Source organism: Coenobita brevimanus, chromosome 110 (genome assembly GCF_032717465.1).
Source record: "Coenobita brevimanus isolate Jiangsu-jjx chromosome 110, ASM3271746v2, whole genome shotgun sequence".
Lineage (NCBI taxonomy): Eukaryota > Metazoa > Arthropoda > Malacostraca > Decapoda > Coenobitidae > Coenobita > Coenobita brevimanus.
Genome location: NC_137063.1, coordinates 10,060,213 through 10,079,603, shown reverse-complemented (window position 1 = coordinate 10,079,603; position 19,391 = coordinate 10,060,213). Strand labels below are relative to the sequence as shown.

At 44.5% G+C, this 19,391-nt stretch overlaps 1 protein-coding gene across 1 annotated transcript in view; it reads left to right on the top strand.

The window, feature by feature from the left end:
* HemK1 (HemK methyltransferase 1) overlaps nucleotides 1-19,391 on the top strand; it is a 190,536-nt gene that overhangs the window by 90,953 nt on the left and 80,192 nt on the right. The window contains exon 4 of the mRNA XM_080286109.1: nucleotides 8,498-8,705. Coding sequence (XP_080142235.1) covers nucleotides 8,498-8,705 — 208 coding nt within the window. The remainder of the gene's footprint in view (nucleotides 1-8,497; nucleotides 8,706-19,391) is intronic.

The following is a 19,391-nucleotide window of genomic DNA, read 5'->3' as shown; positions in this document are numbered from 1 at the left end:
GAAGCATGGGGAGGCGGTGGCTGAATCAGCAGAGAGGTGGCCTGCAGTCCTAATAGACCAAGGTTCGAATTCCAGCTGGGGCAGGGAACAGTTAAAGGATTTGAATATCATTAAAGCAGACTTTACTGATCTACCATATGACCCACCGACTTGTAAAAATCATCATCATCATCATCATTGCCAGACGCCATGTATCCCAGACGGGGTGGCCAGTGGCTTAGAGTTAATTGTTTTACAGGGAGGGGCACTAATCCTCCACCAACCCCACTTGACATGTAGGGATGCCAACAGCATCTGGTGTTCCCAGGCGGTCACCCATCCAAGTACTAACCAGACCCAACGTTGCTTAACTTCGCTGATAGGACAGGAAGCGGTGTACCCACTAATACCAGTACACCAGTTCTGTATGAGACAGCCCTAGAATTGTACTGGGTATTCTATATGGATGGTGGGTGTTAGCGCCAAAGTGGTGACATGTGGTGTATGGAATGTAAGAGGACTATTGAACCTTGGGAACAGTTTGTGAAGCCAGTGCCCAGAGTTGGATACATTAAAAAAAATAAATAAATAAATAAAAAAAGTAAGGGTAAATAGGCATCTAAGTGAATGGTTCATAATCAGTGTTGGAGTGCAACAAGGTTGTGTGATTTCCCCATGGTTGTTCAATTTATAAATGGATGGGGTGATGAAAGTTTTAAAAACACGAGTAATGGAGAGGGATGGCATTGGTAATGAATGGTGATGGATGGAATATCTCAAAATCTGATGTATCTGTTGATGCAGTACTGCTTGCAAATACTGGACAAGAGCATGGTAGACTATGGTAATGCAGAGGTTTGAAGATGTCTGTGAGCGTTGTGCCTTGAGGGTGAATATAGAAAAGAGTAAAGTGATGGTGATGGTTACTGTGAAAGAAGGTGACTCCCAGTGTGATATTACAGTGAATGGAGGGAGACTGGAATTGGTGAGAGACTTCAAATACCTGGGTACATTGACAGAAAAGAGAGAAAAATGTGCAAAAGAAGTGGAAAGTAGAGTGACACAAAGGAGGATAGTTGCTGGTGCTATGAAGGCCTTGATAAGCAACTGAGGCTTGTTGCAGCTGTGTGAGGCTTACATGAAGGAGTGTTAGTGCCAGCTTTAACATGTGGGTGTGAGACTATGGTGTGGCATGAAAATGAAAAGTCAGGAGTAAGAGCAGCGGAGATGGGACTGTTGAAGAATGTGCATGGAGTACAGAGAAAGGATAGGATACGGAATAATGTGGTTCGTGAAAGATGCAGAGTGAGGAAGTCTGTGGACACCAGAATCTAATCCCCCCCCCCGACTCTGGGCATAGGCTTCACAGCCTGCTATCAAGGCCCAGCAGTCTTCCTACACACCATACGCCTCTACATGTCACCATTTCAGCGCTGACACCCACTGTCCATATTGAATACATGCTAGGGCTGTCTCATACAGGACTGGTGTATTGGTATTAGCGGTGGTATTTTTACGACATGTCGGTAGGGCTTCTGATAGAGTCAGTAAAGCCTGATTTAATGAAATTCAAATCCTTAAACTGTTCCCTGCCCCAGTGGGGATTTGAACCTGGGTCCGTTTGGACTGCAGGCCACCTCTCTACCGATTGAGCCACCGCTGAGATGGTATGGTCATGTGGAGAGAATGGATGACAACAGAGTGGTGAAAAAAGTATATCTGAGCAAAATTGCTGGAGGGAGGAGGTGAGGCAGGCCAAGAAGGTGGAGAGATACGGTGAGTGAGTGTGTGAGGAAGAGAAGTATGCAAGTTGGTGAGGCAAAGGGACTGACAAGAGATTGAGCTGGGTGAATGAATTTTGTGCGGAGAAGCGTATGACCAGGTACCACTTTTTAACGTGACAGCATTTGGATTGACTTGATTGGATAGGTATATGTGAAGCTGCAGTACTTGGTAAAAACCTTTTGACCTATCAGGTGGAGCCAGGATTCCATGGGCCTGAATGATGAGTGAATGGAAATGTGGCCCATTGAACTGGGCAAACTTTGGCTGTCTGGATGCTGCTATTCCTCACCCTGCCCTAGAGTGGGAAAAGAGTCTGGATAATGATGACGATGATGGTGATGATGAAAAGTAAATTATATACTGTACATGTCACAAAAATACAACTATAACAACAAGTAAATGAACACAAATGCAAATACATTTTCTGAATGTAGACCTCTGGCATCCCACAGCAGGCAGTGCATCTATCTCTCTCTCTCACTATTTTCTCTCACATAGTGTGGTTTTGTAATTGAGTGCAGCCACATTAACTCTTCCTCACCCTTCCTCCCTCTCCCATAAGCCTAGCTAATTAATGAATTACAACTGTATGAAATAAATGTCTTATGTAATTTAATTTGGTTGTGCCTTTTGGCGAGTCCACCAAGTAGTATTTTCATCCTTGTTTTTGAACAAGTGTACTGAGTCCTTACAGTTGGTTGAACCATGAGAAGGAAGAGGATTAGAAATCTTCTGGTAGAACATTTGGTAAGGTACCTGGCAAGACACTTTCGTGACTTCCTGACAGAAGGAAAGCATGTTTTTGGCTATACACATTTTGTGCTTGGTACTGATAGATCATTTGACAGCTCAGGGATGAATACCAAAGCCAGAGGCAGAGTCAAGACCATTGAGAATTTACTGTATGTCTATGTGTGTTCCTACTTAATCTGTGATTTGGCATGACCTTGGTTGTATTGGGGTGTATATACTGTAAGCTCGCATTGCCTATAGCATGTGGGCCCAGATTCTAAACCTGGCCACCAGTGATTAATGTAGTAAGTACTGTGTAGTCTTTATATGGCTACCATCCAGGGATCATTGTCACCTGAATGGCTGGAGGGCTGTATCCAGTGTTACCCTGCTCTCCTGTAATGTATGATATCCTTTGTTCAGCTGCTTATTTCTTGCAGTGTCAGTGGGGAACCTTCATCCCCCCCCCTCTCTCTCTCTCTCTCTCTTCATGTATACTGTCTTTCTGTTTATCTTTCACCAGATGCTTTAATCCCATAAGGAGTGACCACAAACAAATTGCCTTTGTTTTTTCCAGCCCCGTCTCCAGCTTACTCCTGCCTCTCTCATATATCCCTCCATCGTATCCTCAGTCTCCCCACCACCTCAGCACTCACCTATTTCATATACCTATCCACCTCATCCCTCCATCTCATCCTTAGTCTCTCCTCTACCTCAACACCCATCTCTCTCATATACCCCTCCACCCCATCCCCCCATCTCATCCTCAGTCTCCCTTCCACCTCGCATACACTTTCCAAATCACTCTTGTTTTCTCCATCCTCTCCTTACGGCCAAACCATCTCAGAATATTTCTCATAATGCTTTCAAGCACACCTGCATCAACATCAGATCTCTCTTTCACGTCCTCAGTGTCTGTCACCCCACATACCTCCATATGCTCCTTTCAGCATATTTTCATATTGCTCTCAGTCTCGACTTGTGTTCTTCCAGTAGGATCAAAGCTTTATTTCCATGCATTATAATGGGGATGAGAATACCATCATGCTGTAGCTTTTTTTTTTTTTTTTTTTTTTTTTTTTTACTGCTCTCAATGAACCAGCAACTTTTCTTCACTTTTTCTACTCTTTCATGCCCTTCATCCTCTAAACTTCTATCCTTGCTCATGATGAAATATCTAAATATATGAAGGCACCCAGATATTGCATATCCTGACCATCTAGCACTGTCCACTCAGTGACTTAATTTTTCTCCAAGACCATATAACTTTTACATGTAGCTATACAGTAAACTCAGTTATCCGGTGTCATTCATCCAGCCCCCTCGCTGGTTATTACAGAATGTTGGTTATTGCATAGTGGCTCCCCATTGGTTCAACAATCAGTTTCGAGCTGGATAATGTGTTATGTCCATTTTGACCCTCTATCCTGAAAACTTCCCCTTGAGTAAAACATGAAAATTAACCATAAAATACAATACAGTATTGATACAGTATAGTGATACAGTACATAGTGTACTATGGACTCGCCTGGTATTTGCGTCGATGAAGGGTAGAGTTGTACACCATGCAGTACAATACAGGGCACTTAATCCTGTGTGATCTAGTGGTGAATGGCTCCCACAAAGATTACCCGAGCTCCCCCACCGCAGGCTTTATCTCCACCATGGATGCTGGAGTAGGCAGCAGAGATGGGGTGGCAGAGGGTGTGAGGTGCAGCTCCAGTGAGTCCCCTGACTGAGGCGAGAACTCTGTTTGGAGACACCACTCTCAAAGGGGCTGAAGGTGGTGCCATAGCCAAGGTGCCTGTCTGAGGTGAAGAAGTGGCTGTCGTGGTGCCTGTTTGGAATAAACGTGGCCAACATGAGGAAGTAGAGGATTGGGAAGACAGAGGTCAGTACGAGGAGGTTGAAGCTTGGGTGACAGAGGACAATGTGAGGAGGTTGAGGGTCGTGGCGACAGAGTGGCAGGTTTCTATCTATCTATCCATTGCCAGACGCCTCAATCCCGTTTGGGTTGACCACAAACAAATCGCCTCCAAGTCGCCCTGTCCCCCGCCATTTCACTGCCCTGCTCCCAACTCACACCCCCCTCTCTCATATACCTCTCCACCCCATCTCTCCATCTCATCCTCGGCCTCCCCCTCCCTCTTCCCCCCTCCACCTCACTCACATACACTCTCTTCGTCAGTCTTTCACCCTCCATCCTCTCCACATGGCCAAACCACCTCAGTGTGTTCCTCATAACGCTTCCTATCACATCCACATCCACACCACAATGCTCCTTTATATCCTCATTCGTCAGCCTGTCTCTCCACGTGACTCCACAGGCTCCTCTTAAATAACTCATTTCCACTGCTTTCACTCTTGACTTGTGTCCTTCCAACAATGTCCAAGCTTCACTTCCGTACGTTAGAGTTGGTATCACAATACTGTCATGTAGTAACTTTTTCACTTCCATGCTCACTTCCCTGTTTCTTATCACTGCTTTCAAGGAACCAGCAACCTTTCTTCCCTGCTGTACCCTTTCAAGCACTTCACCCTCCAAACCTCCATCCTTACTCATCACACTACCCAAATACTTAAACGTACTCACATTTTCCAATTCCTCACCATCCAATCTCGCTGTACATTCACTAACTTCACCTCTCTCAAAGACCATCACTTTACTCTTACCTACATTCACCTTTAGGTTCCGTTTCTTACACACTCTCTCAAACTCATCCACCAAGCCTTGTAGCTCCCCTTCGTCTTCACTCAACAACACAGTATCATCTGCAAACAACAGTACAGGGAGTTTCCAAACACTATCCTCTCTCACCAGGGCCACTCCAACATCCACTACCCTACCTTGTACTTCTTTTATTACTCCATCCATGTACAGATTGAACAACCATGGAGACATGACACATCCCTGTTTCAAACCAACTTTCAAAGAGAAAAATTCACTTAGTTCACCATCCACACGCACTGCAGCCTTTGCACCATCGTACATACTCTTCACAGCATTCAACAACTTCCCATCTACTCCATATATTCTTAACACTTTCCACAATCCTTGTCTATCCACCCTGTCATATGCTTTCTCCAAATCCATGAAAGCCGCATACAACTTCTTTCCCTTCTCTAGAAACTTTTCCACTAAAGATCTAAGAATGAATATCTGATCTACACAACCTCTTCCCTTCCTAAAGCCTCCCTGTTCTTCTCCAACTAATTTCTCTGTTCTTTCCCTAACTCTGTCTATAGGTATCCTACCATACACTTTTCCTATTATACTAAGAAGACAAATGCCCCTATGATTACCACACACTTCTTTTTCCCCTTTTCCTTTGTACAAGGGAATAATTATACCTGACTTCCAATCCTCCGGGACTCTACCTTCCTCCCAGGCCAATCTGCACATCTTCCACATCCATTCTACTACTATCTCTCCCCCATGCTTCAGCATTTCACCACACACTCCATCAATTCCTGGGGCTTTCCCTGATTTAACTTTCTTCATTGCTTCCACAACTTCTATCCTACTGATTTCTTCCTGTCTTCTCACCTCCCTTCTCCCAGCCATTCCCCAGATGGAAAAAGAACATTCGCCGGATGGAAAAAGAACATGACGGAGGACTGCTTGTTGATCCTTCTTGACTGGAGCTTTATAACATTCTTGTGGCCCTCTTGCAGGTAGGTGGCCATGGCATCAGTAAAGATAGGCTGCTGTTTAGAATGCTCACAGTAGTTGAGAAGGATGTCCACCATATCATGGACCTTCTGGAGCCTTGGGATAGCAGCCACTTTTTCATTATCATCCTCTTACTCCTCCCCTTCATCCTCGGTGCCCCCTGCAGTCACAGACTTCACAATTTCCCAGTCGGACTCAGTCTAGTACTGTACCTGGGGTCTCACTCATCCACTTCCAGCCAGTCATGGATGGTGTCCTCAGTCACCTGTTCTGCCACTTCCATCCGCTGAATGAAGTACTGAGCTTCGAAGCCGGCAAAGTGAGCAGTGGTCTGTTCATGCTTGAGGAGCTTGTTTCAGCCATGTTCATGCTTGAGTGCAGAAACCAAGCCTGCACCCAGTTGTAGTTCACAGACTTGTGGGAATACGGCATGAGGTTGGCCAAGGTCCTCACCCCCCTACTGGCCATGCCTTGGGCTGCTTCCTCCTCATCCTTGAGCCAGCCATCACGTCTTCCATAAATCTCTTCTGGTACAGCCCCTTAATTGCTGTGATAATACCCCGATCCATTGGTTTTAAGACTGAGGTTGAATTAGCTGGCAAGAACATGACCCTAATACAACCTCCATCTCCAACTGACTCCTTCTCAGAAGGCTAAGCAGAAACATTGTTAAGGAGCAGCAGACCACTCAGTTGGTTGCGGGCAAGGCCAAGACTCTCTGTTGGTGACAGATAATCTTCTTCACAGCATGATTGTTGAACACTGTTTGAAGATCTTGGTTGTAAACTAACCCTTCTGTGAGTGGAAATAAATCACTGGGAGACTATTTATCAACCCCTGGACACAATGTGGCTGTTTTGCATGCCTCACTACAACGGATTTCAGATGGTGGGAACCTGTTGCATTGGCACAACATAAAATGGACGTGAGCTGTTTGCTCTCCATACGACCAGGTAACAACTTCTTCTTGTCAGCCAAGGTATTAGTAAGGACGAACCAGAAGAGCAGATCAGTTTCATCATCGTGATGGTGATGATGATATAAACCTGATTGAAACATAGACCTTCTTCATTAATCAGGTTTTTAAGCTTGGTATGAAACTCATCAGTTCTCTTGGTGCTTGCATCCAAAACTTCACCGTAGGTAATCTTGTTAGACAGTCCATGTCAAAGTTTGAACCCAGTCAGCTAACCTTCAGAGGCCCTGAAATATGTGATCCCCAGTTGTTCAGTGAACTTGGTGGCTGCATCCTTCAGCGTTATGGGACATGCAGTCACACTGCTGGCATGCTGTTGTTGGAACCACTTCAGGCAGGCCTGGTTGAGTTTGCCAAAATGTGGCTTGGCCATCATGTTTTACTCTTTTCAATGCACAGTCTTGCCATGTTCACCCTGGAAGAACATCTTGATGGAGTGCTCGTTCTCCTACAGATCCTGCATCATGGTTGGGGCATGTTGTAATGCCAGATCAGCCTTGTAATGTTTCAGTTTTGCACCATCTTTTTTATTATCTTCACCATGGAGAAAACAATATGATGCCTCTTAGCAGGTGGTGGAGGAGCCATGGAGACTACAACCAGGACCATACACAAGGCCAGCAGGACCATCAGCAGTCAGGGCACCACCACAAAAGCCATAAGCTTGGCCATCACGCAGAGCTAGGGTCGAGTAATCAGAGCACTAGGGCATGGAGCACTTTAGGGCCACAAGCAAGGCATGTGGGACCACAAGCGGTCACAGCCCTGGGGACAGGCATCACATGTACAGTAATTTCAGACTCACAATAGAACACTAGGATACGAAGCACTGAGAGGCCATAAGCTTTGCAACAACAACGAACAAGGCATGGGAGACCATAGAGTAAGTCGCAGCACTAGGGTTTTGCCACCGGTTGGTCACAAGAGCAGAACACATAGACACATTTTTACTGTGTTAGATTCATGGGAGAGAATGAGAACGACGGTAGGTTCGGCGCACTTGATGGGCTGCTCCTGCAATGCATTCGGGCACACAGCAAGGTTTTCCCAGGTGCTGAATGTCTCCCTCGTCTGAGCTGGATGATACATCTTGCTGCTGGATATTGCATAGGACTGCCGGTTGCTTTCTGTTTCAGGGCCAGATATTGCCAAATTCTACCAGATATTGCTGTAATAGAGCCAAGCAAAAAGCACTGGATGTTACGTTGAACCAGTTATTGCAACAATAGATGATTGAGAGTTTACTGTATTCACTTTTAGATTTTGTTTTTTACATATTTCCAAGCTCACTCATCATAAACTGTACAGGTCTCTATAGAAATTGGGAAAGTTCTTGTAGTGTTGAATTACAGGATGCCACTGCAATATATCCTGGGTGAGTGGGACTTCCGTGACATTACCCTGAAGCTCCGCCCTCCTGTCTTCATCCCACGGCCAGAAACAGAGCAGTTGGTGGATCTGGCACTGGAATGTTTGCAAGGAATACACAAGCCCAAGGTGTTAGAAATTGGCTGTGGGTCAGGTGCCATCAGCCTTTCTCTCCTTCACTCCAGAGAGGATGTAAGCAACAAAGTATCATCTTATTAGCCCCTTGAATCCTATGATTTATTTTATAGTATAGGGACTATTATTTTTTTCTTCAGATGGTCTCGTTCATTGTAGGAGAGTCTTTTTGAACTGGAGGGGTTAAATGTAGTTTTCACTGAACCTACCTTTCTTTATTATGAGTGCTTTCATTAACCACTGTAATAAAATACAGTAGTGTTTCAGCGGCAAGACTAACATAAAAATTATGTCTCCTGACTGGCGGGGTTATAATATGTTTGTTTGTTCATTTATAAAGGCTCCATCATTAGTGCTGTAAATCCACAGGCAAAAGCCAATTAATATTGGTATCTGTATTGGAAAGGTAAAATTATCAGATAATCAGGTTCGTATCGGAATTGGCTGAGTAACAACTTAACCCCTTAACCGCGGGGCGTCACTTTCGTGATGCTCGGCCACAATGGATCATACCGCGGGGCGTCACTTTTGTGATTCTGTGTTATTTTGAATTATCCTGGGCTCTCAAGTGGTGGCTTGTATCATCTATCAGTACTGCCAATGTCCAACACTAGTCAGCACTCCAAATCTCATCTGTACTCCCATCCATTGTTGACATTTTAGCGATTTTACCCCCTTCGTGACTCCCCTCCCTACCTGCCCTCCATTACCCTCTCCTATCACATCCCACGCCGCGCTGCGCTACGGAAATTTCCCCCTGATTTTTCCACAGATTTCATCCATTGAAATAAGCCCTATGCCCTATATTTATACCAAATAATATATACCAAAAAAAAACAGGTAAGTGATAGTGTTATACTCCAGAAATTGGCTAATTATCACCTGACAAAACCTCACGTGCATTCATTCGCTACATTACCATGGTAATTTCCCTTTTGATTTATGCCTTGTAATCGATGTCTGTAATAAAAATATATAACAGAAAGGAAGGGAGAATCCTAACTGACATTTACATTCACCTGGAACTACCTATTTCTTTATTTATTGCCGAGATTTTCTACCTATAAAAAATTAGCCTGTAAATTAGCAGCAGTCATCCTAAAGTGTCATTGTCAACCCTTCCCTTGTCAGATAAGCCGCGGCATTTAGTTCCTTGTCCTCCGCTATAGAGAAAACATGTCGCACTCACGCCCCGCCATTCCTGCCGCTTCTGCGCCCATTGCAAAGGGCCCCGTGACCTCTACTCCAAAGAAAAGTGGTGAGGCAAGCAGGAAAGGCCTCAGTGACTCTGCAGTGGCACGAGAACTGGCAGAATTGTCCATGATAATGATGGACAGTGACTATGACGATTCGGGTGAATCGTGTGATGAGCCGGGTGAGGTTATCGCGCCAGAAACAGCGACAACAAGTGCTTCAATAAGTGAATCAGTGTCTAGCTCCAAGGGAAAGGAGCCTTTAGTGCAGGAAGGACAAGAATTTGGGAAGGGAGTGAAAAGGCGGCGTGTTAGCCCCAGAACAATGCCCCCACGTGACCCAGCCCGCCATGAGTCACGAGTGCATTCACCTCCCTGTTCCCCAAGCCCCGCTTTACTCATCTCGTCATCATCGTCGGCTGAGTTATCTCCGGAGTCTTCGTCATCGGAGTCACCACCAGCATCAACAGTGAAGGCAGGCCGTAGAGGTAGAGGTAAATCTAGGAGAGTGAAAAGTAGTGTAGCTAGTAGGGTAAGGGCTGCTAGTGCTGTACGGCAACCTAGGGTCAGTGAGAGTGATCTTGACAGAGATAAACCTCCCTCACAGCCAACCTCCACCACCACCACCACCACCACCCGCCCTACACCGCCACGACAGGGAATCCTGGACGCCTTCGCGTGGACGGAAGGGTCAGATTTTGTCCCCGAAAATCTTGTTTTCGATGAGAGCTCCTCAGGAGTTCAGCCTGCCTTCACTATGGACGAAAATGCTGAGTGTGTCGACTACCTTTTGGCCTTCCTAGATGACGAAGTCATGCAGCACATATGTGATGAGACCAACAGGTATGAATCACAATGTGCTGCAAGTGGTACAGGTGCAGCCAAGATGCAACAGTGGTCTATGCTGGGAGTGCAGGAGCTGTATGTGTTCTTTGCCCTCATGCTTCTCATGCCACACTCCAAGAAGCATGAGTTGGAAGAATACTGGTCCATGGACCCCTTACTACCCTCACCCACCTTCAATAAGTACATGGCCAGAGATCGCTTCTGGAACATCATGGGAAACCTGCACTTTGCCGACAACGATGTACCTTCCCAAACCGACCCACTCTGGAAGATCCGGGAGATTCTGAGCAGAATGAAGGATAAGTTCGTGTCATTCTTCCACCCATTTCAGAAGGTTGTCATTGATGAATCCTTGGTTTTGTTCAGAGGACGTCTTCAGTTTGTTCGGTACATTCCAAGCAAACGCCATCGCTTTGGAATTAAGTTCTTTGTACTGTGCGACTGTAAGACGGGGTACATCCTTGACTTCGTCATATATTCAGCCAGCAATGTCGATCTCGATAAAACACACCCCCTTGGCTTCTCAGGCTGTATAGTGAAAGTGCTCCTAGAAAAGTATTTTGGTGGGAATCATGTGCTGTATACAGACAACTACTATACAGCACTGAAACTTGCCAAATACCTTTCTGAGCACGGCATTGGCTCCAGCGGCACTGTGAAAAGTAATCGTGCCAACTTACCCAAATTCCCAGAGGCGGGAACCTCGCAGCGAGGAGACGTGCACCTACGCAAGTGTGAGAAGATGCTGGCAATACGGTGGCATGACGAGAGTCGTGCACATGCTCACCACCGTACATAAGAGGGAGATGAGAGACAGTGGGAAGGTCGACCGTAGGACAGGCGAACCTGTGATGAAACCTGATGCTGTGTTGGACTATAATATCAACATGCGGCTGGTGGACAAGTCTGACATGATGATTGGTGAGATCGACTGCCTCAGGAAGAATACTAGGTGGTACAGGAAAGTTTTTCTGCATCTCATAGATATGACGATGCTGAACGCCTTCATCCTGTACAAGATGAAGGTAAAGCCACCCAAGTCCTTCTCCCTGAGGTTGTTCACCAGGACTTGTGTCCAGCAGCTGCTGGAAAGATATGGTAGGGTGCAAGCAGCAACTCCAAGGCGCCATCCAGTAACACTTCCCGACCGACTTGAGCAGAGGGCGTATATGGATCGGCACAGACTTGAGCTAATGCCTGCCACAGGGAAAAGGAAGGCTGCGATTCGCAGGTGTCAGGTATGTGCGCATACCACACGCCGCACACCTGAGCATAAACGCACCTCTTGGCAGTGCGCTGAGTGCCAGGTTCCCCTCTGTGTTACCTGCTTCTTCGATTACCACAGCCAGAAGCAGTTCTAACAGTGCAAGTGTGGAAGCAGAATTATTTGGAAATAATGTGTAAATAATGTGTAAATAGCAGGTGAAAGCAATGGAAGTTCAGTTCATATGGTTGAACAGTGTATTATAGTTTTATCTTACTGAAAGTGACAGTGAATAACATAGTGTAAGTAAAATAGCAGGGTAAATATTGAAAATAGAATAGAAAATGTAAATAGTAATGTAAGTAATTAGTAATATAAGAATATGAGTACAAATAATTTATGTTATAACAGTGAGAGTGAATCCGTGGCTCTCTACGTATTTTACTGACTGAAAAATTGAATGACTTCAGTGACAACAAACTAATACGACTGAAGGAAACTTATGGAGAAAGACTCCAGATATATATAAGTGTGATATAGTAATAGAAATATAAAGTGTGAGGGGTTTTATGAATAATAAATGACAGAGTGCCTAGAGTGAACTAGCGCAAGTGCGACGATCAGACGCGCTCGTAATTTCCATTGCTTTCACAGTGTTTTTTTTTTTGAGTATGGATCCCAAACTACTTGAAAATTGTAGAATAATGTTTATAGTGTTTGTATCTGGCTGTGGTAATCATATTATGGGTTGTCGGGAAGTGTAAAGTGGAGACTTCATTACCCTACTTCAGAGGTCTCCACAAGTCCTACGGTAACCGACGAAGGCTCAACAATCATTCCAGGAGAAAGCTGAAGGTATATGCCATAAGCATATGTAATTTTATTATTCTAGGACTAATAACTGATTTTTGGCAAATATTTTTTGAGAGTCTGTCGGAGCCCAAATAATCCCGCAGGACACGCAAGTCATTGGTAAACAAGCCCGCGGTGTAGGGGTTAAAAGAATAGATAAATACTCTTATAAGTCATCTATGTGGTTAGAATATAACGACACATAATGATACCTAGATGGTAGTATTGTGTCAAGGTGGTGTAGTGGATGGGAAGGAACTGGCAGGTCGTGTGGTAAACTGATTACACACACACACACACACACACACACACATAGCCTATACTAGCATTCCATCAGTGGAATGACTTAGGCTTAATGTTTACTTTTGACCCTTGGTTATTGTACACTTCGGTATAATGGGTTTTGGGAACACTGCTAGATGAAAATCTGCAGTTCTGCTGTTATTGCACATTTTTGGCTAAAAGACTTCAATATTGCACACCTGAGGTGGTTTCTGCTGACAGTGATAGTGTAGAATCCGTGGTTCTGATGGCTTTGAGGAATTCAGAGTTAACACCCTACTCAAGGAATTAGTCTAGAGTTGCCATACATCCAGATTTTCCCGGACATGTCCTGCATTTAGGTGTTAAAATCTTTGTCCAGGAGGAATTTTAAAAATTCTCCAAATGTCTGGAATTTCAGCTTCCATCACTTTCTCTAAAAAAATTTAACATACCATTACACTAATGATGAGAGCGAGAGAGAGAGAGAGACCTTCATTGTTTTCATAAGCTGTTAAATGTTGCCAACTTGGCTAGTTTAGTGCTAGCAGCTGACTAAAATGTCTTGTCTTTTCCTGTTGTTCAGCCATGAGCTTTTCCTTATTTCTTCCATAGTGCTGTTATAGCTGTAAAATACATTGTAATTGCACACAATTATTGGCTCAGTTATAATTTCTACACTGTAGCATTTGTTATTCTCATTATCTTATCCTGCATCTAAGGTGCTTTAGCATTTTTCATTCACAGTCTAGCCAGTTCTGTACTTTGCCTGTTTTTTATTATATTGTAAAAAGTTGTTGAATGCTGTGAAGAGTATGCATGATGGTGCTAAGGCTGCAGTGTGTGTGGATGGTGAACTGAGTGAATTTTTCTCTTTGAAGGTTGGGTTGAAACAGGGATGTGTCATGTCTCCATGGTTGTTTGATCTGTACATGGATGGGGTAATAAAAGAGATACAAGGTAGGGCAGTGGATGTTGGAGTGACCCTAGAGAGAGGGTAGTGTTTGGAAACTCCCTGTACTGGTGTTTGCAGATAATACTGTGTTTTTAAGTGAAGACGAAGGGGAGCTGCAGGGCATGATGGATGAATTTGGAAGTGTGTGTAAGAAACGGAATCTAAAGGTGAATGTACGGAAGAGTAAAGTGATGGTCTTTGAGAGAGGTGAAGCCCGTGAATGTACAGTGAGGTTGGATGGTGAGGAGATGGAAAATGTGAGTTCGTTTAAGTACTTGGGTAGTTTGATGAGTAAGGATGGAAGTTTGGAGGGTGAAGTGCTTGAAAGGGTACAACAAGGAAGAAGGGTTGCTGGTTCCTTGAAAGTAGTGATAAGAAACAGGAAAGTGAGAGTGGAAGTGAAAAAGTTACTGCATGACAGTATTGTGATACCAACTGTAACATATGGAAGTAAGGCTTGGACGTTGTTGGAAGGACACAAGTCAAAGAGTGAGAGCAGTGGAAATGAGCTATTTAAGAGGAGCCTGTAGAGTCACATAGAGAGACAGGCTGACAGTGAGGATATAAAGGAGTGTTGTGGTGTGGATGTGGATGTGATAGGAAGTGTTAGGAGGAACACACTGAGGTGGTTTGGCCATTTGGAGAGGATGTAGGGTGAGAGACTGATGAGGAGAGTGTATGTGAGTGAGGTGGAGGGGGGTAGAGGGAGGGGGAGGCTGAGGATGAGATGGAGGGATGGAGTGGAGAGGTATATGAGAGAGAGGGGTGTGAGTTGGGAGCAGGGCAGTGAAATGGCGGGGGTCAGGGTGACGTGGAGGCGATTTGTTTGTGGCCACCCCATACGGGATTAAGGCGTCTGGCAATAGGTAGATAGATAGTAAAAATAATAAGATTGTGATACAATACAGCAGTACTGGTGTGTGTGTGTGTGTGTGTGTGTGTGTGTGTGTATATATATATATATAGTGCTCGTGTGTGTGTGTGTGTATATATATATATATATATATATATATATATATATATATATATATATACAGTGCTCATCAGAAGTATCGAGCGCCTTGCGTCCCTCCTACAAAACAAACCTTTCAGCATTGTAAAAACATGTAAATAATGCATTATATTTACCTTTAATGCTTGGTATGGTATCCTTTGCGCATCTTCATGGACCTGAGACGTCTTGGAAGTGAAAGGGCGAGGTTCCTCAGGTGCTGGGGTGGTATTTTTGCCCAGGACTCACACATGGCTGCTTCCAGCTTAGGCAGAGAGCTCACGTCCTTCCCTTGGAGATTCTTCTTTACGAGGTACCAGAGGTTTTCTATCGGGTTAAGGTCTGGGCTATTGCCTGGCCAGTCTTTCATGAAAGATACCTCGCAGTCATGAAGCCAGTTGGTGACTGATTTGGCTTTATGAGCAGGTGCACTGTCCTGCTGAAACACTTGTGCACCTGTGAGCTTGAAGGACTCAGGTAAATGATCGCAAAGAAGCTCCAGATAAACGTCCTGATTCATTCTGCAATTCTTGGGAAGCACAACAAGCTTCCTCAAACCCTTCCCAGAGAAACAACCCCATACCATAAGTGAATCAGGGTGTTTAACTGTGTTCTCCACGTAATGGGGGTCATGCGAGTCAGTACCTTTGCGCCGGTACACGCGCACTCCTCGATTACAGGTAACACTAAGCGTTGCCTCATCAGACCACAACACTGACAACCATTGGTCCTCACCCCAGTTAAGGTACAGTAGGCTCGCACAGTGCGCGAGAGATTGGGCGGTCCACGACCTCACGCACAGGGAATTCGTGCACTGAGAATACATAATCTTATGGGAAAAATTACAAATGGGCGATACCCCCTAATACCTGGACATTTTTTGGCACTTAGAGACATAAAAAAGGTCAAATTTTTCAGACATTGTACTACAGATATAGCTGCAATAACAAAAATATGGGCAGTCACCTTAACAGCAGTAGACAACAGGCCTGATGGATTTAAACAAAAAGAGTTCTGAGGCGCGGCAACGTACTTACAGTGCCCCCGCCACCACCCCGGCCGCACCACGCTTGTTTAACGGTTGCCAGTGTTGTATTATTCCAGGCTTTGATGAAGAAATTTACAGCCTGTTGAATGTTACACTTCTTCCAGAATGCAGCAACAGTCATTATGGTGGGGGTTGCAGGTATGCCAGGTGAAGCAGGTGAGTCAGGTGGAGCTGTGAAAGTGGATAGGGAGGCGGCTGGTGAGTCAGGTGGGGCAGTGGAGGAAGGCGGTGGGCGAGTCAGGGGAGGTGGTGAGGGGAGGATCCTCCCTCTCCTCCTCGCTACTGCTCACATTTTCGGCAATTTCCTTCATTTCTTCTTGCTTGTTTGTTTCATTCCTCATCTTGTTATGAATGTATTGGCATTATAACAACTTGGTATTCACAAAATAAACATCATTATTATAGAAACTGGGTATCTATTCTAACTTACTGTTATTGCCGAAAACGTTATTATTGAAGTTGTTATTGGCGATATCTTATTGTAGACTCCTCTTGAGCACCTTCCCCATGAGCCTCTAGGTCACAATTGGCGTGTTGTGTGTGTGGGGGGGTCACGTACTGATGGAAAATGGCATTTCTAAGCCACTTCTTGCCTCTACCTCGTGTTTTGTGGGGTAAACTCGCGCATTCAGTGTTTTTCGTTATGATTTTTGGTCACTCGTGCACAATGCGATTCGTGCACTGTGATGACACACACTGGGCGAGCCTACTGTACTTGTTAGCAAAGGCAAGCCTACGAAGTCGCTGGTAACATGTAAGAAGAGGCTTTCTCACAGGCCTGTGACTTGTGTAACCAAGTTCATGGACTCTTCAAGACACCGTGCGCACTGAAACCTCACCAAACACTTCCGGGCTGCTCTCCTTAATTTTCCTTGCACTCACACGAGGATTAGACTCCACTGCACGTTTAAACACATTAACAGACCTTGGGAAAGTTTTCCTGGGCCTACCAGACTGCTGTTTCTTTGTAGGAACGTCACCACTATTTTCCACTCAAAAACAGGCACACCACCTCCGCACTGTCGATCAAGCCACACCAACCAAGTCACTAATTTCCTTCGTGGGGTCGCCTGCCTCCTTCAGAGCAATGATCTGTGATATGATTTCACTCGAAAGTTCACGGGTAGGTGCCATAACAAAGTGGCATAAGCCAAAACACTGCGGGACACTAGGTAAAAAACGGTGCAAGAAGAGAGGGAGGAACGGCGGAGTTCCTCTCTCTCGTGCAGCCCGTAGGCAACTGAGGTGGCAGCCAACCAGCGCGCAGTAAGGCCTCAAGCTGCCGTGACGTCTTGTTAGCCGCCCAAACATCTGGCTCAATTTTTAGTACCAAAAAAGAGTGATTCTTTTTTCGCCAAAAGTATTGCGCGCCCTGACATAGGCGCTCAATACTTCTGACGAGCACTTCATGTATATATATATATATATATATATATATATATATATATATATACATACATACACATACACACACACACACTTATGTATACAGCAAGCTTGCCCCGAACGCGCTCGTAATTATATGCGGTAAGTGCTTGGATACATATAAGACAACGTAAGATTAAAGAACCATTACGAAAACTATAAATTTACGCAAGAGAGGTGGCCTTTGAAAGGCCAAATCCTCGAACATCAGCACAGCACCATGCACGATTTGTTTTGATCACGTGATCGTGTCCTGCTTTTCCACAGTACTGTATTTGTAATTTAAATATTTACATTACTGTTCTGGTAAGTTTATGTGCAAATTAAAGGACTATTAATAACGTTAAAGCAAGAGATAGTCTTATAACCAGTTTACATGATAGGCTTCGGAATATTGCCTTTTCTGTTTGTTCTTTAAATACTTGCTGTACTGCTTTTCCACAGTACTGTATTTATAAGTTAAATATGACTGTTCTGGTATGTACTTGTAAGTTAAAGCACTTAAATAAAGTTAAAGCATTAAATAATGCCTTGTAACTAGTTAACCTGATTTGTATGATTGCCCATGATCGGCATCAAGTCAATTCGCTGTCAGACAATTCCCTGTCAGAACATGGACTATTTCCCGTCAGGACAATTCGCACCCTGGACGAATCCCTGTCATTCTGTAAATATACTTATTATTAATTAATCAATACTTTTATAAAAATACTTATTATTAATTAATATTTTGTGGTAGGTGAGGGCGCTTACCATCCACTTACTCGATGTAGTGCTGCTCTCGGGTGTCTACCCTTTCTTCTCCTCCATCTTTCTTTCCTTCCATCCTCTTGTGTCTTTCTTTCCTGCATTCTTTCCTCGTCTTTCTGCCTACAAGTTAGAGTTGGTATCACAATACTGTCATGTAGTAACTTTTTCACTTCCATGCTCATTTCCCTGTTTCTTATCACTGCTTTCAAAGAACCAGCAACCTTTCTTCCCTGTTGTACCCTTTCAAGCACTTCACCTTCCAAACCTCCATCCTTACTCATCACACTACCCAAGTACTTAAACGTACTCACATTTTCCAATTCCTCACCATCCAACCTCACTGTACATTCACTGACTTCACCCCTCTCAAAGACCATCACTTTACTCTTCCCTACATTCACCTTTAGATTCCATTTCTTACACACTCTCCCAAACTCATCCACCAAGCCTTGCAGCTCCCCTTTGTCTTCACTCAACAACACAGTATCATCTGCAAACAACAGTACAAGGAGTTTCCAATCACTACCCTCTCTCATCAGGACCACTCCAACATCCACTACCCTACCTTGTACCTCTTTTATTACCCCATCCATGTACAGATTGAACAACCATGGAGACATGACACATCCCTGTTTCAACCCAACCTTCAAAGAGAAAAATTCACTTAGTTCACCATCCACACACACTGCAGCCTTAGCACCATCATACATACTCTTCACAGCATTCAGCAACTTCCCATCTACTCCATATATTCTTAATACTTTCCACAATCCTTGTCTATCCACCCTGTCATATGCTTTCTCCAAATTCATGAAAGCCTGTAATTTCAACTTGACGTACGGCACCGAACAGCTGTGTTTACGCACGGCCTTCGGCCCCCTGCTGTTCCTCCCCACCCCAGTTACCGCCTAACTACCTTTGTGAGTAATGCTTGTCGCAGTGGATTCCATATGTGCTCATTTTTGTGAATAAACTGCAATACCTTGCCACTAGACTGCATGGGAATTTACATTGTTGTGCAGTGTTAAGAAATTAGAGTTTAGAATTCAAAGGATTAAGTGTGGAGTGCAAACTGGTGGTTGAAACTGGCTTGGCGCAATGAAGAACAGAATGTGCAGTGTTACACAATTATAACTCACAGTGCAAAGAATTAAGTGCAGCACAACACTGGATTACTGTATGTGCTTCAAGAGCATTTTCACCACTGCCAGAGCCTTA